Here is a 24,049-nt window from a genome sequence, read left to right as displayed (position 1 = left end):
CCTAAATTGCTTTAATTGATGTGCTTCTTATTTCTCATGCTTTAATCAAAAGGTTTCTGTTCATATTGAAGAAAATCCTGCATAAATGAGACTTCTCCCTCTTTGTAAATGCTCTTAAGTGGCTGGTACTTGGGAGAGGATGCTGTGACACCAGGAAAGGGGCACTAAAGCCATGGGCCTCTCAGATCTCATTCAGAAGCAAGAAAGCAGAGCATTTTGTAAATTCATATATGTGTGTGTGTGTGTGTGTGTATGTGTGTGTATATATTAACCTTATGAGATACAACATAAGTACAATCAATGTAAGTACCTAAGTTTCTAATGTATTTTATCTTGTACTATTTTCAAAATAATAAGGCAATATCTGAAAAAAAGCTAATTAGTAGATATGTTAGATATAGCTATTATACTAAATGAAGCTATTTTAAATCTGTATTAAAATATATCTAGACAAAACCAATATTCTTTAAGTTGAATTTTGTTTAAATGCTTATACCAGAAAACTTAAAAAAAAAAAAAAAAAAACAACTTTAGGGATTGGGATGTAGCTTAATTAGTATAGTGCCTGCCTAGTATGCAGGAAGCCCAGAGTTTGTTCCCCAGCACTGCAGTAGAACTGGCCCTGTGGTACACACCTATCATCTCAAAACTTAGGATGTGGAGGCCAGAGATTGAGAAACTGAAGGTCATACTCCCTGCTACACAGAGTAAGTCCCATGATGACTTAAGCCTAAGCTTCATTGAAGAGGTTTCCTTAAAAGGGAAATGGAAGGAAGAAAGGGAAAAACTCAATCATGCATTGTGCCCTAATTCTCAGTAGGTTAACTTTAAGAAAGCTGCCCAGAAGGTACAAGCCAAAAAATACTCCTCACCCTAACCAATTAAGGTCAGATACGTTAAGTAAATTTGTGCTTTAAAAATTAAATTTTAATAGAACAGCATTTAATAGAACAGTTTCCAAAACATTTTTAATTTTACATTTACTTATTTAGTGTACACATGGGGTGATCAGAGAACTTGAGTCATTTTCTTCCTTCCACCATGTGGGTACTGGGGGCTGAACTCAGATTGTCAGCCTTGGCAGCAAGTGCCCTGACCTGCTGAGCCATCTTCCCAAGTCCCTGGAGCACCAATTGAATGGGTAAAAACCATTATACATAGAAAATGTTTCACATTGTGACAATCTTTAGATTGTCAATATACGAACAGAAGGGTTAAACCTTAAAGAATAAGTAAGCAAAATTAAACACATTTTTTTTTTTCGAGACAGGGTTTCTCTGTGTAGCCCTGGCTGTCCTGGCACTCACTTTGTAGACCAGGCTGGCCTCGAACTCAGAAATCCGTCTGCCTCTGCCTCCGGAGTGCTGGGATTAAAGTTTTTACAGGTTGGGCAAGGTGCCTCCAGGCTCTTGTCCTGAATTCTGCTGTCAAGAGGTTTATGAAATCAAGGCTAGCCTAGGCTATAAAGCAGCACTACTACCAACCTAGGGGCTAGGAATGAATCTGAAACAAAGTGTTTGCCCTGGTTGAGACCCTAGGTTGATCCTCAACACCAGGGAAAAGTTTTCTAATTTAAGGGCTCAAGGACTATTAATGTACACTGCCCAACAAGCACGTCATTGCATTAAAAAAAATCATCTTGCTGGTTTGTAAGATTCTAGGTCTCTGGTCATCAGCATAAGGCAACCTCAATCTTAGGGAACAAAGAGGAAAGACCCACTTTCAAGACTGAAATTGCTAAGAAAAATGGGCTGTCAGATCTTAGAAGAAGTCCCAGTAGGTTTCATTTGATCAACAAGGAAACTGAATTTGTGTTTAAGGCTTATGTTAAAATGGCACTTTCTCCAAACAACACCTTAGTTCCAACCAATATTGCTGAAAAGCAAGTCCTCTGCTTACATGTATAAGCCAGAAGTTACTTATTACACCACAAGAAATTAATGATAATTAATTACAATTATCTCTGACAAGCTGTATGATTAAAGATTAAAATAGGAAAAGGTACAGCTTTGCATCTTGTAAATCTAGATGTTTTTCCCATGGTAGAATTCCAAGAATACTTAAGTGAACTTGAAGGGAGTAAATAATTTATTATGCCCTATCATTTATTGTTCCCCATGCACTCTGACTGAAATTAACTATTTGAAAAGCTTGGCATGGGGGTAATCCAGGAACTCAAGGAGCTAAGGCAGGAGGATCAGGAGTGCAGGGCAGCTTGTTATACACATAGCAAGACCTTTCCTTAAGGGGGAAAAGAGGAATCTTGAAAATGTTTGGATGGATTTTTCTGTTTTGCCTAAAGAAAAACCAATATAATGCATGTTGATACTAAAATATCTGCAATGGGCTAGAGACATGGCTTAATGGTTGAAAGCAATTGTTGCTCTTGTAAAGAACCAGAGATTGTTCTTGGAACCCACACGGAGGCTCACAAAGATCTTAACTCCAATCGCAGGGAATCCAATGCCTTCTTCTGACCTGGCTGGGCACCAAGCACATAGGTGGTGCATATACATGCACGCAAAACTCTCACAAAGATTTTTAAAAATAATTCTGCTAAACATCATAAGCCGTTGAACTAGTTTTCCATGTAAAACTGATGCCTATATTATTTTCAATAAGATGGTTAACACATCTTTTCTTCTAATCAAGTTTTTTTTTTTTTAAAAAAATCCATTTGAGGCATCGAGTTTCATTACTACTTGTATTTGCTACATCTCACACAATAGCTGACAAAACAATCTATGTAACTATAATTGAAAATTAGCATGGAGGCATGTCATTCTAACTAGGATTTTAAGTGAAAAACATTTTTACTACTTTGTCTTTTATTTCTCAGAGTATTCAAGGATAAAATTTAGTGTTCTTCAATTGTTACTCTAAAGCAAATGTTAATACCCTCCCTGTGACTTTTTTGTCTCAGAGTTTTATTGTTGGAAATAGCATCTATGTAGTCCAGGCTGGCCTAGAACTCATATTCATCTGGGATTAATGAACTGTTTATTTAAAAAAAAGAAAAAAACAACAGTATCAGAAGAGATTCCTGAGAATTTCTTCCTTAATCCATTCTATGATAAGTTTTATTCACTAAAAGGTTGCTTTATAGACAATGTAGAATAAACTGGTTTCCAAGCCACAATCTGCCTCCTCCTGCCTTCTGAATACTGGGATTATAGGCAATTATACAGATGCACTACCATACCTGGCTTCTTTTTGTTTTTCAGACAGGTCTCATTAAGTAGCAGGGCTGGCTTTGAATCAATGGCAGTCCTATGTAGGTCTCCCAAGTGCTGGAACATCAGGCATGTACTACTACACTCAATGTCCTACTTCTAATGTTGAATTTAAAATTACCCTCAGTTTTGTTCACTTCATTTCACTTCTGATCTGGTGTCACTGTAGTCCTTTTACTAGGAATGAATTGGTTTTAATACAGTACTGAGTAACTGATGTTAGAGTTGGTAAAGCTCACTGTTCTTGCCATAAAAAGTTTACTAAAGCTGGGCAGTGGTGGCGCACGTCTTTAATCCCAGCACTTGGGAGGCAGAGGCAGGCAGATTTCTGAGTTCCAGGCCAGCCTGGTCTACAGATTGAGTTCCAGGCCAGCCAGGGCTACAGAGAGAAATCCTGTCTCGAAAAACCAAACAAACAAAAAAGTTTACTAAAAATAGATGGAAAGCATAAAATAGAAATATATATATCATTCATTTACGTGCATCAGTCTTTAGAGACTGGTATGGCTTAATTACAAACTGTTATAAGGCTATGATATTACAAGTAGTTACAGTTGATCTAACTTTTTTCTGGACTAATAATATTTTATATGCTTTAGTTTCCAGAAAATACTTTAATGGCCTACTTATTTTTTTAAAGATTTCTTTATTATATGTAAGTACACTGTAGTTGTCTTCAGACACTCTAGAAAAGGGAGTCAGATCTCATTACAGATGGTTGTGAGCCACCATGTAGTTGCTGGGATTTGAGCTCAGGACCTTTGAGAGAGCAGCCAGTACTCTTAACCACTGAGCCATCTCTCCAGCCCCTAATGGTCTATTCTTAAAGCAACTTTCTGAATGCTTGAGACCTCAAAAGTGATAGTTATATTGACATGGGATCTATATGTTTCACTCTTTTTCTTTCATTGCAAATCAGCTTTAGTTGATACTCCTTTAGAAACTGGAATCATTTTGAGTTTCCTGAAAAACACTGAGAGATGTTCTCAGTATTAAGCAACCTAGATAAACAAAATAAAAATGTTTACCACATTTTGTTTGGGCATACATTCATTTCATATCTCCATTAATACATAATTACTGTGTTTATGTTACCATGACCAACAAAAAGAATGAAATGCCCCTGCAAATTAGTAAATTGCTATTTTTTTCTTCTGAGACACTCTATCTAGGAATAGTGTATCCTCAGTTATAATGTGAATAGATGGGCAACTTGCCTGTATAGAATTATTATTCATCAAATATCATATGATCTGTTTTTGAGAAATACTAAATCCCTCAATTTAGAAATGTTCATGTTTACCCATGAAATCAATCCATCTGGTTTTGTTTAAAATTGATGCTTTTTAACAAAAGAGAAAAGACAAGGACATGAGCTGGACCTGGTGGTGCAGCCCATAATCCTAGCATCTTGGGAGACTGAAGCAGGAGGAACATAGGTTCAAGAGTGTTGGGTTATATAGTGAGTGCAAGGCCAGCTTAGGTAACTAAGACCCTGTCTCAAAAATCAAAAGATTAGGGAGAGCACTTGCTTAGCACATACAAAGTCTTGCGTTCAACCTCTCCTGCACTGAGTAGGGAGCTACTAACATGAATCTGCTCAAATCAGACGGATTACTCAAGCTTGAAGCCACTGAATGCCAGACAGCCATCCAACTTGGAATGGTGAGTGTTACAATTCCAAGGCATATGGGTTACAAATAATTGTTTTCCATCTATTGTGTGTATAGGTGTTTTGCATGCATGTAGGTCTATGCACCACATATATGCCAGGTAGTCAAGGAGTATCTTCAGGATGCCCTGGAACCAGTTAGAGACAGTTGTGAGCCACCATGCAGTTTCTGGCAACTTTACCCGAGTCCTCTGCAATAGCACACTGTGCTCTTAAATACTGAGCTATCTTTCCAGTTCCACATTTGATTTTTTTTAAACTTCATTCTGAATACAATAAGGGATTCTTTTATAGTTAGTTTATATGTAGTCTGTAAAAAAATTTTTTTTGAGACAGTCTCACTCTGTAGCCCTGACCAACCTGGAATTCACTATGTAGACGAGACTGGCCTCAAACTCAGAGATATACCTGTCTGCCTCCAAAGTGCTAGGAGCCACCATGCCTAACACAAATTTACAAAATTCTGATGACTAAAATTGGAAAAGTATTATAATTAATACTGACTTTATAAATTGGTCTTGGGACAATCACCACTGCCTATTTTTAATTCAAGAAAATTTCTATACCCACTACACTAGAAGCCCTTCAATTGCAAGAGCTTTCTGTGTATTTTCTCCTTTGTGCCAGTTTATATAATACACATAGATACCTGCTGAGTTCAGCTGAACTAAGCTGAGTAAAAGCCAACTCCATGAAAATAGCTGGAATGTAAATTAAGTTCGACACAGAGTGTCACACTGCTTGAAAGGTAGCAGGCTCCCTTCTATTACTCTCAGGAGTATGCGTAGTTTCCTTCAACCATGCTGCATGCATAAAGTGGCTCATCTTTCTGGTAGTTTAGCATCTCTCAGTTGGCTTTCATACATGGCCTAATGTTTAAAAGCTAAAAAGGCGGGCGGTGGTGGCACACGCCTTTAATCCCAGCATTTGGGAGGCAGAGGCAGATGGATTTCTGAGTTTGAGGCCAGCCTGGTCTACAAAGTGAGTTCCAGGACAGCCAGGGCTAAACAGAGAAATCCTGTCTTGAAAAAACAAACAAACAAACAAATAAAAGCTGAAAAGGCCCACACAAGTAGGGTGTCACCCCTTATTAAAACTGATGGCATGAAGCCTCAAACTCAGGAGAGGCAGCCAACATACAGGCATACATAATGATGTTGAATATTTTTAAAGTGTTTTCTACAACTACTGTTAACAGTGGTTAGGTACAAGGATGAATTATTCTAGAAACTAGGCAACAAAATTTTAACTTCTCCGATCTACATTCCTGTGTGCCATAATCTTCATTATTAGCACCGCACAGACAGTCTTAGTCAACTAAAATTAAAGTTCAAAGTTTGGTGTTTGTACAAGTGGCACATACATTATTTTTAATAGGCATCAAAATGAGTGCTTCTATCTCAAAATTAGAGACTCGAGAATTTGAAATCATAAGTCAGCATAAATGAAGACTTTTTTTTTCAAGATAGGACTTCACTATGCAGACTTGACTGGCTGCAAACTCACAGAGCCTCCTTGCTGAGTGCTGGGATAAAAGGCATGCACCACCACACCCAGCAAGACTTTTTTTTTTTTAAAGAAACCTCCCTTGAACAATGATTTCTAAACTGATGAGACTATTTACAATTTTATCTACAGGAATAACTATGAACATTAAGCAATAAGAAATACAATTGTCACTATAAAAGGAAAATATTAGCCATAGAACCTGAAAAAGGATGGAGGAAATAAAGTATCAGAACATTTCTACAGACTAGGAAAGACAAGATTTTGGCAGTGATAAGCATTCTAATTCAGGGAGATGCAGGACAAATTCTCCAAGCCTTACTCCAGCCCAGATTAAATATTATTATCCCAAGTTATCAACCGTTCTTTGGTCTTTATATTTAGCAAGAAACTTATTAATCATTTACTCTATGTAGGCCAATTATACAAATTAATATATTTATATTATAACTGTGAAATCTCTTAAGTCTTAGAAGGTCCATCAGTCCCCACTGATGGTTTGCCAATCTGAGGATCAGATCTTATATCTATATTCATCTAGGTTATATTCTGGGAGGCCCAGCTGGAACAAGCAGCTGAATGATCTGTCTGTCTGTCTGTGTCTCTGCCTCTCTCTCCTTATTCACCCTCACCATTCTCTCCAACTTCTAACTGTAACACAATCACCACAATCTTGTAAATGTTTGTATCCATCTAAAAAAATAAAATCACATGTCAGGATTGATAAACAACTGAGAGAGATGGCTGAAACACTAGAATCGCCAGGTCACTGGGAAGGACAGTTAACTCCAGAACAGATTTACTCTTCTTTCTAAAGATGGCCCGTGGCCCTGATGATAGGAGACGTACATTTTGAAAGGAATATAGTGGAACCCAAATCTGAAAGTTTAAATATCTTATGGTATGATCTGACGTAAGAGAAGGTACTGTAAATGAACCTTAATCTGATGAAACCTGGCTTTTTATAGGATTATATATTGTATATTGCTGTATACAAGGGGCAGTGATAAAAAAAAAATAGAATGTATCAACTTCATAAGACAAAACTACATTTCTTAAATGATTTAAAAGAAAGATAAAGGAAACGAACTTATAAACTAAGATATAAATATCAGCCGGGCAGTTGTGGCGCACGCCTTTAATCCCAGAACTTGGGAGGCAGAGACAGGCGGATTTCTGAGTTCGAGGTCAGCCTGGTCTACAGAGTGAGTTCCAGGACAGCCAGGGCTACACAGAAAAACCCTGTCTCGAAAAACCAAAAAAAAAAAAAAAAAAAGATACAAATATCAACCAAGTACAATAAGGATCTTATCTGATCCCTAGCTCAAGAAAACTAAGTTTACAAAACTTGAAAAGGGACAACTGAAGGAATCCTATAAGTTTATATAGTTGATCATATTAGAAAATAACTTTTGAAGCATTTTCAGGGTATTGTAGCTCGATTTTTTAAAGGCTATTTTTCTTCTTAAAGATACATATAAAAGTAGTTAAAGGTAAGAGTAGGCTAACCTTTGCTTCACAGAAACTGGGGAATAGGAGGAAAGCTGAGGCAGGGGTAAAAAGGAGTGCTCATAGAAAGAAGCAGAGCGATGAAGGAAGGACAGTCTATTATACCACACCCAGATTTTACACTCCCTTTGGAACATTCCAAAGTGAAATTTAAAACAACAAACACACATTCACACACACACAGAGGGAACACTTATGGGTGCTCTGAATAATGGAATAAAATTCTAAATCTAACTTCTGGCTCCATAACTAGACAAACTATCTAGGAGTCCACCATAATGTGGCAAACATGTTTACCAAGCCCTCTTATACCATTAGCCCAAATAGGACATTGAGTCGTCTGTTGAGTTATTTACCATATACCTTTTAATAGCCAAGTTTGCTACCACATTGTAATTTGTGTTTAAGAAAAGTTAAAATAATTTCTGAAACTAACAGAAATTTAGCATTCGCGGAATTTTTATTCAGCATAATCATAGAGGCTTTGTCTTCATGCTGTCACACAGACACAGACATAGATACAGCACAGTATCCATAGTTAGCCCATGCACATTCCTTTTGAGGCTCATTTATATGTCTTCATATGCCACAGACCATCATTTAGATAATGGATATTTTCAATGCCAATTCCCTTGTTTACTTTCTCACTGCAGAAGGAAAAAAAAAAAAAACACAGAAACATGCTTTGTGAATTTTTATGCATTCATGATAAACACAATTGAAAGTATCTTGATACTTCATAATCATTGAGCAACATGTAGGAAATTTACTGTCATTATATTATTGCCTAAACTACAGGCTCTGTGGCAGTTTGTGGGATTTGTATGTTTGCTTGGTCTGATACCTTTTAGTGGCTATTTGTTTCTTGTAGTGCTACAGAGTCAAACCCAGGGCCTCACACAAGCCACATAACCACCTCTGAAATTCATGTTACAGTGATTCTAAAACTGGTGTGCAGCACACATCTATAATCCCAACACTGGAGACAGATCAGGAATTCAAGGTCAACCTGGGCTACAAGAGACGCTATCTCAAAAACCCAAAAACTAGCCAGGCGATGACAGCAAATTCTTTTAATTCCAGCACTTGGAAAGCAGAAGCAGGCAGGTCTCTGAGTTCAGGACCAGCCTGCTCTATTGAGCTAGCTCCGTGATAGCCAAGGTTACACAAAGAAACCTATCTTGAAAAACCAAAACAAACCAAATTAAATTAAAACACTAATTTTAGCAGTCTAGCAAGCAAACAGAATAATGCCAACAGGATAGGCAAATATCAACATAGTAAATCTTGAAACAAAATAAAATTTTGGTTATATATGTTGGAAACATGCTACATTTCTCCTGTCACCAGATAAGAATGTGAAATAGTATACGGTCCTGAACTATATCATTATTTATTTTTGAAACAGTCTCAGGCAACCTCAAACTCACAATTTCCCTGCCTCCACCTCCCAAGTGCTAGGATTATAGTCATGTGCTTCTATACCAGCATATATTAGTGTGTTTTAAAAACTAGCAGTAAACTGGGCGGTGGTGGCGCACGCTTTTAATCCCAGCACTTGGGAAGCAGAGGCAGGCGGATTTCTGAGTTCAAGGCCAGCCTGGTCTACAAAGTGAGTTCCAGGACAGCCAAGGTTACACAGCGAAACCCTGTCTCGAAAAAAAAAAAAAAAAAAAAAAAAAAAAAAAAAAAAAAAAAAACCCTAGCAGTAAAATACACAGCCCTCTATTAACAATTTAAATCTAAATACTAAAGAGAAAATCCTAAAATATCACATATATAGTTATAAAATACTTGTTTTAGTATGTTTCCTTTCAAAATGCTTAAGAATATAACTCCGAAGACAAAGGACTAGGAAAAAAATAAGAAATGAGCTGCTTGGCTTAGGTATTTGTAAGATGTAGTATGAATGACATCAAACTCCACCTGCAACAGACGCTTCCTGAACGGATACATAAGAACCATTCATATGTCAGTAAAAGGAGCTAAAGTGAAACTTACATATCTTCTGCAGACATCTTCATGACACCCACACATAAAGCATGTTGTTTTCCTTCTGCCATGATTGCCTGAAAACAAGCTAAGAAAACTATTTCTCAATTTGGGGAAGGGAAATGTGAGAAACAGTGATCCTTTTGCCATTTGAACGAATCTGTGGTCCTCTCCTAGGCCACTGACTCCTTAGGAGCAGGAACCTCTGAGTCTATGGGTACAATGCAAATATCCAATAAGCAAAATATCAGTACTGTACCTCCATATGTACCAAACCAGGAATCAGGCAAAAAGCAGATCAAACTTACTGTGGACAAATACTAAAATCTGAAATAGATAGCAACTGTTTTTGTAATTTCCACACCAAATGGCGGCTTTATAATAAATAACACATAAGATAATTAGATTCCCAGCTGGGCAAGGTACAAGCTGATAATCGCCATACTCAGAAAGTTGGAAAAACCATAAATTTCCAGGAAAGCCTGGGCTACATAGCTAGTTTAAGGCCAGCTCTATGTTATATAGCAAGACATTGTCTGAAAAAAATAAAATTTCCATTCTGTTTTGAAGAGCCCCTAAGGTTTGGTTTCAACCTTTATACAAATAAAATAGTGAACATCATTTAAAGCGTCTATGTTTCATGCTATAATGTTTTGTTTTTATAAGTTCAAATATACACACAATCTCTCTGTAATTTTTTAATAATGCCTCTAAATCTGTTATTTCAAATGAGGGTTAGGGTTAGAGTTAAAACTGCATCTTCAAAGGGAGTTAGGAGGTGATGGTAAAGTTTAATACTAGGAAGATCTTCCAGTCAAGGAAACTCCAGAACTAAAAACATGCCACTGTTTAAATCTATAAACATAAAAGATAACCTTGTCCTCACAGAATCCCTTTTTAGCAAAAACATTTGAGTACCTAGTATATGACTAGCATCTATTTCAATACAATGTGTGTCTAACATACACAACTTATTCTATCCTTAAGCTATAAATACCACAAAAGGAGGCATTTTAAGCACAAGGCACAGAATAGGCCTTCTCTTTTTTTTGGTAGCGTCACACTATGTACCATCCACAAAGATCCTCCTGAGTGCTAGGACTAAAAGTATGTATCTGCCACTATACCCTGATATTTTTGTTGTTGACTACATAACTCAGGCTGGCCTCAAACTAACAGCAGTCTTCCTGTCTCAGCCTTTCAAGTGCTGGGATTACAGGCATAAACCACCACATCCAGGTAAGACATATCTTTGAACACATTCCAAAATACTAGATCTTTTTAACCCCATAGTGATTCCCTTGTTCCCACTAATCACTATTCCTTTTCTCAACCTGAGGCAAATGACTGCTCTATGACAAAGCAGAAGATGGACTCCTGTCTGTATTAACAAAAACCTATTTAATAGATAATATAGATGAAATATTGCTGCAAAATTAAAATGATACAGAATATTTAGTCCTATCCATGGTATAAATATACCCTTTAAACTATAAGGAGCAGAGGTGCAGTGGTGTACCTCTGTAATAGCAGCACCTGGAAGGCTGGGTCAGGATTGGAAACTCAAAACCAGTCTGGATCCTGAAAGGAGATTGGGGGGCAAACCTGGTGGCTCACACTTATAATCCTGCAGTTAGGAAGTAGAGGCAGGAAGATTAAATGGGTTCCAGGCCAGCCTGGGATACATGAGACCATGTTTCAAAAACAAATAGGAGAAAAAAAGAGGGAGTGGGTTTCCTCCCTAGCAATCCCTAGACAAAGCAGATTATAGGAATCACGTGATCATGGCTTAAAGATCAGCATAGCCAAATGTGGTGGTGCACACCTTTGCTTCCAGTGCTTAGGAGGCAGAAGCAAGAAGATCTTCAAGTTTGAGACCAGCCTGGTCTACATAGCAACTTCTATGCTAGCCAGGGGTATATAGTAAAACCCTATCTCAAAAGAATAAAAAACCCAACATTAGTTGTGCTATACATGAAGACTATTTTGATCTGAAGCTGTCTCAGTTTGTTACCAGTTGTTCTATTTCTGATTTGTTCGTTTGTTTTTGAGATAAAGTCTCATGTACTGGCCTTGAACTCGTGGCACTTGTCTGTTTCAGCTTCCCAGGTTGTGAGAGTATGGATGTATACCACTACGTACAGCTCCTTGGGCCTTCCTTTCAAAGAGTTCAATAGGATATACTATTTTTCACTCCTGTACTTACTTCTTTTTTGTTTTTGGTTTTGGGTTTTTTTTGTTGTTTGTTTGTTTGTTTGTTTTCAAGACACGGTTTCTCTGTGTAGTCCTGGCTGTCCTAGAACTTACTCTGTAGACCAGGCTGGCCTCGAACTCAGAAATCTGCCTGCCTCTGCCTGCCGAGTGCTGGGGTTAAAGGCGCACACCACCACTCCCCTATGTATATAGGTTTCACTTGTTCCTTATTGTTTGAATATACATTACAGTGTCTCTAAATGCATTTATTTGACCTATTACATTCATTATTAATATATGCTGCCTTTTTTTCTACTGAGCCCTATAATTATGGGAACTAGGATAGTCAAGGTAAGAGGCCATACAGCCTTTCCAAGTTAGCTATATTTAAAAATGCATCCTTAGCCTTTAATCCCAAGCAGTTGTGAGGCAGGGGCAGGAGGAAACCTGTGAGGTAAGCCTGGTTCCTATATGAGTTCCAGGACAACCAGAACTATGTAAAAGAGGCCCTGCTTCAAAACTAAACTAAAAGTCCCAGCCAGGCATGCTAGCTCATGCCTGCGATCCATATGAACATATCACCAAGAATTCAAGACTCTTCCTCAAAATATGTTTATGCAAGTATTTTTAAGTTAGATATATTAAAAATCTTAAAATCTCCAAATATGCATGCATGTGTGTTTAAGTGTGTTTGGGAATCAGAAGTGGTGGTGCTCACCTGGAATCCCAGTACATGGGAAGTTGAACAAGGACAATCACCATGAGTTCAAAGCTAACTTGTGCTGCATTTCAAATCTATCTTCAAAAATAAAAACAAAATACACATTTCTCTTAGAAAAAATGTTCTCAAGTCCAAACCACCAACAAAAAGTGAAATTTTAGACTGAGTATAATAATACATGCTGCCCAGCACTGGGAGGTTGACACAGGAAGATTCACGGCCACCTGGGCTACCTAGTGAGTTCCAAACTAATCCAGGCTACACAGCACAAGATTCACCTCTACCCACCTCTTTCTCCTCTCTCTCAAGCACACACAATTTAAAAACTCCTCTTTTGAGAGAGAGTTTCTCTGTGTAGCCCTGGATGTCCTGGAACTCTCAGAGATCCACCTGCCTCTACCTCCTGAGTGCTAAAATCAAAGGTGTGGACCACCATCACCCAGAGTAAAAGTGAATTTTTAAAATAAATGTTGAGCATTTCTGGTATTTCTCCTAATACAGAGTTGTTTGATAAATAAGCATCCATACCTGCTGCCTCAATTCAGTTCCCTCTTGAACGCTTTTACTCCATTGAATCTGGATAATCAAACTAAACATTAAAGTGACAAGTTCACGTGCAAGAGAGTCCACTCATATCACTTATAACCTATTCACAGTCAAGTGTCAGACTGCTTCCTGAGTCTGATAATAGGGTGTAAACAGGCTGCAATGACACAGGAACTCCTTCATAACTTTTCAATTAGCTGGTACAATTAATCCATGTAAAATGAAACATAATTTATCATTAAGAAATTAAAAGGGGGGGCAAGATATTTCAGAAGGTAGAAGTGCTTTTAGACACAGGCCTGACAACCTGAATTCTATCCTAAGAACCTAGAGTAGAGAGAATTGACTCCTAAAAGTTGTCCTTTTAGGTACACACATACACACGTATACACACACACACACACACACACACATTTATTTTGTTAAAGAAATAAAAAAGAAAACAGACATGATGATAATATATGCCAGTAATCCAATGACCCATGAATCAAGAGTTCAAGACTAGTGTTGGCTATATCGTAAATTCAAGGCCAGTTTACGACTGTAAGACTGAGGAAGGAAGGAAGGAAGGAAGGAAGGAAGGAAGGAAGGAAGGAAGGAAAGAAGGAAGGAAGGAAGGAAGGAAGGAAGGAAGGAAGGAAGGAAGGAAGGCAGGCAGGCAGGCAGGCAGGCAGGCAGACAGGCAAGAGAAGAACTGGGAATAGTAGTACACACCTGTAATCCTAGAACTCAAAAAGCAGATGCAGGATTATAGAGAAGAGAAGGATAGTCTGGGCTACACAGTAAAATCTAAGCCAGCCAGGCTTTTATATATATATATATATATATATATATATATACACACATATATATGTATATGTATATATGTGTGTGTATATATATGTGTATATGTGTGTGTGTATAGTGAGATATATATTTAAAAAGAAGAAAGAAAAGATAGATGAGTATTACAGCACATACCTTTAAACCCAGGACCCAAGACTCTGTTTCAAAAAAAAAAGAAAAGAAAAACCAAAACAACATCAAAACCAGAATATAACTAGGGATTAGACGAAGTGAATAAGATTATAAATACGTTTTATATGTGTAAAAAATTGTAAAAGAACCTTACTTGCTAAAAAAGATTTTAAAAAGGGAGCCAAGACCAGGCAGTGGTGGCACATGCCTTTAATCCCAGCACTTGGGAGGCAGAGGCAGGCAGAACTCTGAGTTTGAGGCCATCCGGGTCCACAGAGTGAGTTCCAGGACAGCCAGGATAAAACAGAGAAACCCTGTCTTGAAAAACAAAAACCAAAACCAAACAAACAAAAAAGGAAGCCAGGCATGGTGGCACATACCTGTAATTACAGAACTGGGAAGGTAGAGGCAAGGTTAGTTCTACAGTATCCTTAGCTACCCTGGGTTACATGAGATACTTTCTCAAAACAAAAAAGAAAAAGGGTGCTTGTTTCCAAGTTTCTTTCATATCTTTTAATGGCCAAGAAAGAGTATGTCTCCTTTAGTCCAGCGTGGTAATACACATCTATAATCCCAACATTCAGGAGGCAGAGGTAGGAGAATTGCCATTAACATGAGACCAATTTAGGATAAGTGGTAAGTTTTAAACCAGCCTGAACCACATACTGAGTTTGAGGCCATCCAACGCTACATAATAAGACTGATCTCAAAGAAGTAAGTAAAATGGCCGGGCGTGGGGGCACACGCCTCTAATCCCAGCACTTGGGAGGCAGAGGCAGGTGGATTTCTGAGTTTGAGGCCAGCTTGGTCTACAGAGTGAGTTCCAGGACAGCCAGGGCTACACAGAGAAACCCTGCCTCAAAAAACAAACAAACAAACAAACACCCAACAACAAGAAAGAAAGAAAGAAAGAAAGAAAGAAAGAAAGAAAGAAAGAAAAGGAAAGGAAAGGAAAGGAAAGGAAAGGAAAGGAAAGGAAAGGAAAGGAAAGGAAAGGAAAGGAAAGGAAAGAAAAGAAAAGAAAAGAAAAGAAAAGAAAAGAAAAGAAAAGAAAAGAAAAGAGAAAAGAGAAAGAAAGAAAAGAGAAAGAAAAGGAAAAAAACAGTTGGTTTATTTGAGTTTATCTCTCATTTCTCTTTGGCCAAAATTAAAAAGTTCCCTTCAACAGGGTGTGGTAGCACATGACTAATCCTAGCAGTTGGGAGACTGGGGCATCAGAGTCACAAGTTCAAGACTAGCCTTGGCTTGTCTCTGAAAAAATATATATAAATTAAAAGCACATGAAATATTCTCTTGGATGATAGATCTTTCAGGAATGACAAGAATACAATGAACAGTTTTTAGCAGTTAAACCCTGGGAAGGATACAACAATAGTATCTACTGCAGCAGGATAAAGCTTAGCTCCAGGAGAAGTTAAGCCAGGACACATGATATTTGCTCCACTGAGTACAAATTTGATGGCTCCTTTATCAACCTGCTGATGTGGCAAGATAAAAGGATCTACAAGAGAAGAAACAAATTATATAAATTAATATGACTGAAGACTCAAGATAAAGGCAAAGAACATAAATAAGTATTTTCCAAAATTACAGTTCTCTGATGGTTGCAAGATAAAAGCCAAACCACTCTTCTTTACTGACAAAGTTGATAAATATTTTCAAGAAAAGAGTGTAGCAATAAGCATTCTCACAGACTACAAGGCTTGGAAATGGGTATGGGCCTCCTTTAGGACGACTTAGCAGCATACATTGAAGCCTTGAAAAAGAGATCCACTCATTGACCCAGTAACTCTACTTCTATGAGTCTGTCCTAAAGAAAATGGATGGATATGCGGTATATTAGATAGATATTCATTCCAGCACTAACATGTAAAACATAAATAAACTGAGATAGATCACAATGTCCAACAAATGAGATAAGATATAAACAACTTAAGGTATGTCAATAAGAGTAATGAAAATATAATAAACCATGCTTTTAGAGAATAATTAGTGCCTGGAAATATTCACAATAAAACATCTGAATTCACAATAAAACATCTGAATGAAAAAAAGCAGAAATAAAATACTCTCAAAAAGATCAGTGGTCATTGGGAGGAGGAGGAGTAACCAGGTAAACCAACCGGTATATTTAAAGGAGTAAATTTATACTGTATGATAGTGAGTGGCAGACACTTGATATTTTGGGTCTGGCAATACCTGTAGAATTATATAAAAAGAACTTTTATGACTAATAACATCATGAAATAAGTAGCCCAGTGCCTACCACATATAAACATATAAAGTTCACTAAAAGCTGGGCAGTGGTGGCGCACGCCTTTAATCCCAGCACTTGGGAGGCAGAGGCAGGCAGATTTCTGAGTTCAAGACCAGCCTGGTCTACAGAATGAATTCCAGGACAGCCATGGGGTACACAGAGAAACCCTGTCTCGAAAAACAAAAACAAAAAAACAAAGAAAGTTCACTAAATAATTAATGAATTAATATTTCTGGGGTCTTTGTTAGAAATGCATCACCCTATAGCCCAGCCTGGCCTCAAAATTGTATCAATTTCTTGTCTCAGCTTCCTAAGCTCTGTGATTCCATCTGTGAGCCACCACTCCATGCTTTTATGGAATGGATGAACTAATGAATGCTTCATTGGGGGAGTGGACTTTTTCTAATGCATAAGAGACTTACATTTATGAAGTAATCTTAAAGTTGGATAAAAAGGCCCTTCTCTTTGTCTAAAAAACAGTAATTCTCCATTTACTGTAAGGATTTCTATGTGTTCATGGCTGTAAGACAAATGTCACAGAGAACAAAGTTAGATACTTTCCTTCAAAAATGGATGTAAGTCAAACATCCTATAAAAATTATAACATGAAATATGCACATACAAAGATACATTAAGCTTATTTTCCAGTAAATATTCTGACCCAAAAATACCTGTCTGATATAGAAAAAAAGAGAGGAAATATGACATGCTACAGCCAATTTCATTCTACATTTTATTATTGTAATTCCACTGTCAAGTATAAAATAAATCTCAAGAGCAAACTGAAATAAATCCACTTATAAATAAAAACAAGTCTTTGATAAAACATTACACAAAGTGACATTTTCATATACCTAGATAAGATTTGAAAATAGAAATACAACTAACTTTTAGAGTTAACTCTGTCTATTCTCATCATTGCTCTATCGATAATTCCATTTAGAATGAAAACAACCTAGCCTTTGATATTCAGCTACTCTAATCTTTACATGGAAAAAAACAAGGACTTACCATCGGACAATTTTCACAGGGTCTTTCTTAGGCATGATTTGATTAAGCCATGGTTCAATACCTGGAAATTGCTCTAGCAATTGATTTTTAATACCCTTAATAACCGAAGTTTTCAACTGGATGCAGTTGGACACATTTTCTTTTTCATCAAATCTGGCAAATGATTTTTTTTGAAGAAGAAAAAAAAAAGGGCATTGCTAAGCAGAAGAATCAGAAATCTAAAAGTAAGGTTCTAATTAATCATCTATTCCCAAGCAAGTACTCGTGCTTAAAATAATTATGAAATAAATTCTTTTTAAAATACAAATTTCCATTTGTCTTATACAATACAAAACCAACGTGTTAAAGACAGTATTAGAATAAACTGTCATACATACTGGAATTATTGGGGGCAAAGAAAGTGTTATGCTAGAATCTGTTATCAGCTAACAAAAATGCCTTTTACTGAAAATTTCTGCTCAAAGGAAAAAATACTCCCATCTATTTAATAAAAATCTATTTTTTAATCTAAAAGAAACCTCACACATTAAAATACAAAAGACTAACCGAAGCATAACAAAAGAATGAGAGTCCCAGCAGGCTATGTAGTCTGTTGATTTTGTTTTTAAAGAAATAGTAAGAAATTTTAAAATCCCTGTCCAGATTTGCTCAAATTTTCATGCACAAAACCCACCTTCCTTTGCCCATGTTCCCCTTTTTTCCTTTTGCGTCTATCAAATCTGGAAGATAAACCCACTGGATATGTTTCCAAGGAAATTGGTCTTCCTTACACAGACTAGCACACAGAGCTACCACGTTGTTCTCAAGACAAGGTTAATCTAGCAGCTTAGCAATAGGCTTGACAGGCCAGCCGCTTGCTTCCTGTCACCCAGACTCCTTCACTGCCATGACCCAGGAAGTCAAGCCTTCCTTTTTTCAGTTCATAACTAATAAACATATGGCAGAGTGCAGGGCTCTCCTCTCAGCTGAGGATGTGCCCCTAAATCACAGTGCAAGGATGTGATTGGTAGAATACTAGGAATGGAGATAGCACTGCTGGAGCGGCAGAACAGGGCTAAGGAGAAAGGAAATGGGAGCGGGAGAGCCAAAACCCGATTGAAGATTAAGGATGGAAAGCTTAAAGAAGTGGTCCAAGTCCGGAGTGAGAACATAGTACTATACTTTACAAAACCTTAGGAAGTCAGGATGGCAGGGGCGGGGGACAGAGAAAGAGGACCTTTGCTCTCTCCCTCTTCCCCACCCCCACCCCCACCGCCTTTGTAAGCAGCCGATGGAGGCCACAGCGTGTCCTTACTTCTTGAACATGATCCAAGGTGAAAGGGGCGACGATAGGGAAGGGCCCGGAATGGGAAGGAAATTGAATTAGGAAGGGTCCGGCACGAGGAAGGCCTGCACTGACAGTCGGAGCTGCTGTCGTTAATCCGGAAGGCGAAAACACTATCCGCTTTACGGCCCTCAGCGAAATCTGACTACTTCCGCTCCTCTCGACTCCACGTTGACGCTTTTGTCGGCTCCTTTTCAGTAACAGCTTAGTCTCCATTGGGGGTAGCCGAAAGGGCGGGACTTCAGAAGGAAGAAGTGATCAAGCAATTCTTTCTGGTTGCTGGAAGAATAGAGTGGGGGAGGGAATCAATCAAAGCAGAAATTGTGGCAGTCAGTTACGGGTTCCTCAAAGGGTCAAGATTCTTAGGTCTTTGTTGTCACCTACCACTATGCTAAATAGTTTGTAAGGATAATAGGTTTTGCTTTCTATCTGAAGCAACAGTGAATTGATGCCTATTAAGCTGCTTGAGCCTAGGCGAGCCTCATAGCTTCATGTTAAATTAATGTCAAAGTTGTTAGGTTCATCAAATAAAATTACAAGATACCTAGTCAAATTTGAATTTCAAATAAGGTGAACACCTTTTGGTGCAAGTATACTTCATCTACGTTTTGAGCTTGCTTATGCTAAGAACTACTTGTTTTTCTGAATTTAATTGGACAACCTTTTTTTTTTTTAAAATCTGGTAACTATAATCATTGGACAGTGAAGTGCTGTCATAGAATTATCAGATAAGTCATCAGGTTGCTGTCCCCTGCTTCACTCTGATAGTTAAAAACTGAACTATAAATCAAGAATGTAACAGGACAACTTGGCACAAGCTTTTAATACCAACCAGTACAGGGATGGGAGTTGGGGTGGGGGTGGGGGCAGGACAGGCTGATGATCTCTGAGTTCAAAGCCAGCCTGGTCTACAGAACTAGTTCCGGAATAGCTAGAACTACACAGAGAGCCTGTCTTGAAAAAGAAGCAAAACGAATAAAATTGATTTCTTGAACACAAACAAAAATGTAATTTCCTCCCAGGCATGATAACTCATGCCCTAATCACAAACCTTGAAGGGTTGGAGAAGACTTGAGACCCTATCTCTAAAAGAAAACAAATGAAAAAAGGAAAATAAGGTAATTCCCTTAAAGAATAAAAAGACTGCTGCTCCAGTAATAGTAGTCACAATTTAAATGAAAAGATAAAGAAATACATTTTGGTTGTATGGTAGGGGGTTGTTGTTTGTTTTGTTTTGTTTGTTTTTCTCTGAGACAGAGTTTCACTATATATGCTAGCTAACCTGGAACTCCTTATGGTGATCAGACTGGCCTCAAATTCAGACACCTACCTGCTTCTGCCTCACTTGTACTGGGATTAAAAGCATGTGCCACCACATTAAGTTTTGAAAACTTTTTAAAACATTTTTCTTAAAAATTTATTTATGTATTTTATGTATATGAGTACACTCTAGCTGTACAGATGGTTGTGAGCCATCATGTGGTTGCTGAAAATTGAACTCAAACCTCTGCTCACCCAGGCCCTGCTCACTCCGGCCCAAAGATTTATTTATTATTATGTGTAAGTACACTGTCGCTGTCTTCAGACACACCAGAAGAGGACATCGATTCCATTACAGATGGTTGTGAGCCACCATGTGTTTGCTGGGATTTGAACTCAGGACCTTCAGAAGAGCAGTCAGTGCTCTTACCCGCTGAGCCATCTCTCCAGCCCTAAACTTTTTTTTTTTTTTTTAAGAAAACAAAATTATGCTTCTTGAGGGTTTTCAATCAGAAAGGTAAAAAAAGAAACCATGACGGCGGAGGGATTAAAGCACTACTCAATATGTGAGACACAGAAATACTAGATCTATAAGACAAATACCACAGTCTCTCTAGGGGCAAATATTCTAGTCCTCAATGGGGATATGAACCTTTAAAATATTCCAGACAAACCTACTATGCATTTATATTGTTCAGCTGTTTGTGAATAATTAGTGGTTACTATGCCTACCTTGTCTTGATTCTATGGTATCAACAATCTTCATTTAATAATTTGATATTTTCAAATCAAATCTGCATGAACGATTATGTTTGTCTTTATAAATTAACAATTTGGTATTCCTGTTTACCCAACAGTCTTTTGTGAACATCTTTAGCATGTATCTGTATTACTAATATCAATCAACACTGAAGCATTTGGAATATTGCATTTATAAACATGCAAAACTGAAGCTGGGTCGGCCATGGTAGCCCCTAGGTATAATCCTAGCAGTAGCAAAGCATGGAAGTCAAGGCAGGAAGGAGGAGAGGTCAGTGGCACCTTGGCTACAAAATGGAACTGTCTCGGGAAAAAGAAAGTCCACAACTTCTTGCCAAGTAGTACTCCTCTCCTAGCAATTCTCACACTGCTCTAAGAGCCTGCCATTTCATAACAAGTACATTATAAACAACCATTACTAAGGAGGTTAGTGTTAGTGAAAATAGATAATTTGCTACAAGTTACACAGCTGCTCTCTGATTTAAGATGGGGTTACCAAGCCATAAACCCATTCTATAAACTGAAAATATCATTAAATTGAAAGCATGTTGGGGCTGGAGACATGGCTCCGTGGTTAAGAGCACCAGCTGCCCTTCCAGAGGTCCTGAGTTCAATTCCCAGCAACCACATAGTGACTCACAACCATCTGTAATGGGATCTGATGCCCTCTTTCTGGGGTGTCCGATGACAGCTACAGTGTATTCACATAAAAATAAACAAATGTGGTCTACAGAGTGAGTTCCAGGCCAGCCAGGGCTCTACAGAGAAACCCTGTCTCAAAAATAAATAAATAAATAAATAAATAAATAAATAAATAAATAAATAAATAACCAAATAAATCTTTAAAAAAAGAGAGAAGAAAGAAAGCATCTTTAAATACATCTACCCTAAAAAGCAGCAGAACTTAGCAATGTGGAACACTACTGAGAGAGAACTGGTTGTTTCCCTTCATCATCACTGACTGATGGAAAGACACAGGCTTTACTGTCATTCCCCAGCCTAGCAAAACAATATACTACATGTCACTAAACCAGGAAAAGATAAAAATTCATTGTTTCTACTGAATGCATATGATTTTTGCATCCACCATCAAACCATCAGGGTACTGTGTATCTGGCAACATTGTATGCCAGTATGTTCTACAAGCAAATCAGAGTTAATTTCTTGGACAAAAAAAAAAAAAAAAAAAAAAAAAAAAAAAATAGTAACAAATGAGCCAGATGTGGTGACACACACCTTTAATTCTAGCACTTGGGAGAGAGGCAGGCAGATACCTGAGTTTGAAGCCAGCCTTGTCTACAAAGCAAGTTCCAAGGCAGCCAGGGCTACACAGAGAAACTCCGTCTTGAAAAAAAATTAATTTCTTGAACTTTTTGTTTGAAAATCTACACTGGATCTGGAGAGATGTTTCCCAAGTTAAGATGGGTGGCTGCTTTTCCAAAAGGACCTGGGTTTGATTCACAGAACCCACATAGTAGCTCACAATCATCATTTTTTTTCTCAGTTCATATAATTTATTGTAGTTAGCACATGGTTTAAAAATTCACCAACACATCAGTAGTACAAAACTAAACAACATTATGTTATTCCCCCTCAGGAAATAAAACATACTATGATTGTCAAAGCTAGATGTCAGTCGAAGATTTAGAACAAAGGAAGAATGTGAAACTAAAAGAAAAAGCAATCACGCCGGGCGGTGGTGGCGCACGCCTTTAATCCCAGCACTCGGGAGGCAGAGGCAGGCGGATTTCTGAGTTTGAGGTCAGCCTGGTCTACAGAGTGAGTTCCAGGACAGCCAGAGCTATACAGAGAAACCCTGTCTTGAAAAACCAAAAAAAAAAAAAAAAGAAAGAAAGAAAAAGAAAAAGCAATCACAATGCCCGTTTAAAAAAAAATCCAAAAAAGTCCATTCTTCCACAGACATTGTCTCCTCTAAATTAATAAAGATTATTTTAACATAAACTGTATTTTTAAAAAAAAAAACCTAGAAACTCTTCAAGTAACTAAAGATAATGCTCCAAGGTCATTTTCACAGCTTTGTTTGTTTGTTTGCTTGCTTTAAATGCCATTACAGCCAAATTAACATACATTTGACCAAATATTTCCAAAACAGTCCAACACACAATGGAGTTTTCCATTCAGTATCTTAAGCACAAAAATAGGCTATGTTTACAGTAGTTAAGGCGATCAAATTTTAAACAAAAGCAATTAAAAAAGAAAAAGGGAAAAACAACCACCGTTTCCCATGCTACTCCCATAGACCTTATTTGTAAGTGCAAAACAGGAAAACAAACAGTGTGCAAAATGCTTCTGCCCTGCGCTGGCCATCATAACCACAGGTCAGGCTGCAGCCTCTGCTGCCCATACACAGTCTACTAATCCCCCTCCCCATGTCAATCAAGGCAGTTCAGTCCTTTCAGCCTGGGGCTTTTTCAGTCCATAGAATCTTTTCATGAGTTAGGGAGTAGGGGGAAGGAAAGGAAATAGGGGAGAAAAAGAAAAGGGAAGCAAAACGGAGGGAGAGAGAGAATGACCTATGACCTATTGTCAATTTGTGCAGTAGTTATTCTAAAAACACTCGGCTGGGTACGTGTGTACATCTAAACTCTGAGCTGGCATGGGTTCTGTGCAATTACAAGTGCTCACGATCATCTTAACTCCAGTCCTGGGGGCTCCAATGCCCTGAGCTGGCCTCCATGAGTACCAGGTATGCATGCAGGCAAAGTACCCATACATATAAGAAATATATGTATAATTATATAACATAATATATAATTTGATATTAAATATATAAAATAATAACTTAAAACTACTAATTTTACTTATTTAAAAGTATTATACCAAAAATCCATATTACTAGAAATAATAACTTTTCTTTCCTTATGAAGTCAGTCTCTTGCTAGAGCTGGTAACAGCCAGTGCCCAGTTGATGGCATTTTTGCTTTGCTTTGGACTTGTATTTTGGGGACTTTATGTATGTGCCTGGTACTGGTATTGGGAATGGAACCCAAGACATTGCGCATGCTAGGCAAAGCACTTCACCATGGAGCTACACTCTCGTTCCTCTTTTCCTAGTTTTTTTTTTCTTTTTTCTTTTTTTTTTTTTTTT

The 24,049-nt window shown here is 37.8% G+C and overlaps 2 protein-coding genes across 3 annotated transcripts in view; one reads left to right on the top strand and one right to left on the bottom strand.

Annotated features, from left to right (window-relative positions):
- Positions 1–24,049, top strand: part of Cul4b (cullin 4B) — a 101,444-nt gene that overhangs the window by 13,045 nt on the left and 64,350 nt on the right. The window lies entirely within an intron of this gene.
- Mcts1 (MCTS1 re-initiation and release factor) lies at positions 8,264–19,221 on the bottom strand. Of its 2 annotated transcripts, none has more exons than XM_021154133.2 (6): positions 18,892–19,221; positions 17,598–17,750; positions 17,009–17,106; positions 15,697–15,830; positions 9,922–9,989; positions 8,264–8,567 (listed from the first exon to the last, which is right to left on the bottom strand). In XM_021154133.2, exons 1-6 carry the CDS (start codon positions 18,900–18,902, stop codon positions 8,486–8,488), a joined length of 546 nt encoding a protein of 181 aa, XP_021009792.1. In that variant the 5' UTR covers positions 18,903–19,221; the 3' UTR covers positions 8,264–8,485. The 2 variants fall into 2 exon arrangements, with proteins under 2 accessions (XP_021009792.1, XP_021009791.1); XM_021154132.2 differs by lacking the exon at positions 18,892–19,221 and adding an exon at positions 18,271–18,828.

Source organism: Mus caroli, chromosome X (assembly GCF_900094665.2).
Source record: "Mus caroli chromosome X, CAROLI_EIJ_v1.1, whole genome shotgun sequence".
In the NCBI taxonomy this organism is placed as follows: Eukaryota; Metazoa; Chordata; class Mammalia; order Rodentia; family Muridae; genus Mus; species Mus caroli.
Note: the sequence above shows the minus strand (reverse complement) of the source record. Positions and strands in the feature narration are given on the sequence as shown.

Bases quoted from the DNA above. Each gene is read 5' to 3' on its own strand.
- Mcts1 (XM_021154132.2), bottom strand. The intron at 15,831-17,008 runs GTAAGTCTCTTA...CTTCTCTTGTAG, and splicing joins TTTAAGATTACTTCATAAAT to ATCCTTTTATCTTGCCACAT. The intron at 8,568-9,921 runs GTAAGTTTCACT...TTCCTTCTGCAG, and splicing joins AAGATGTCTGCAGAAGATAT to TGAGAAAGTAAACAAGGGAA.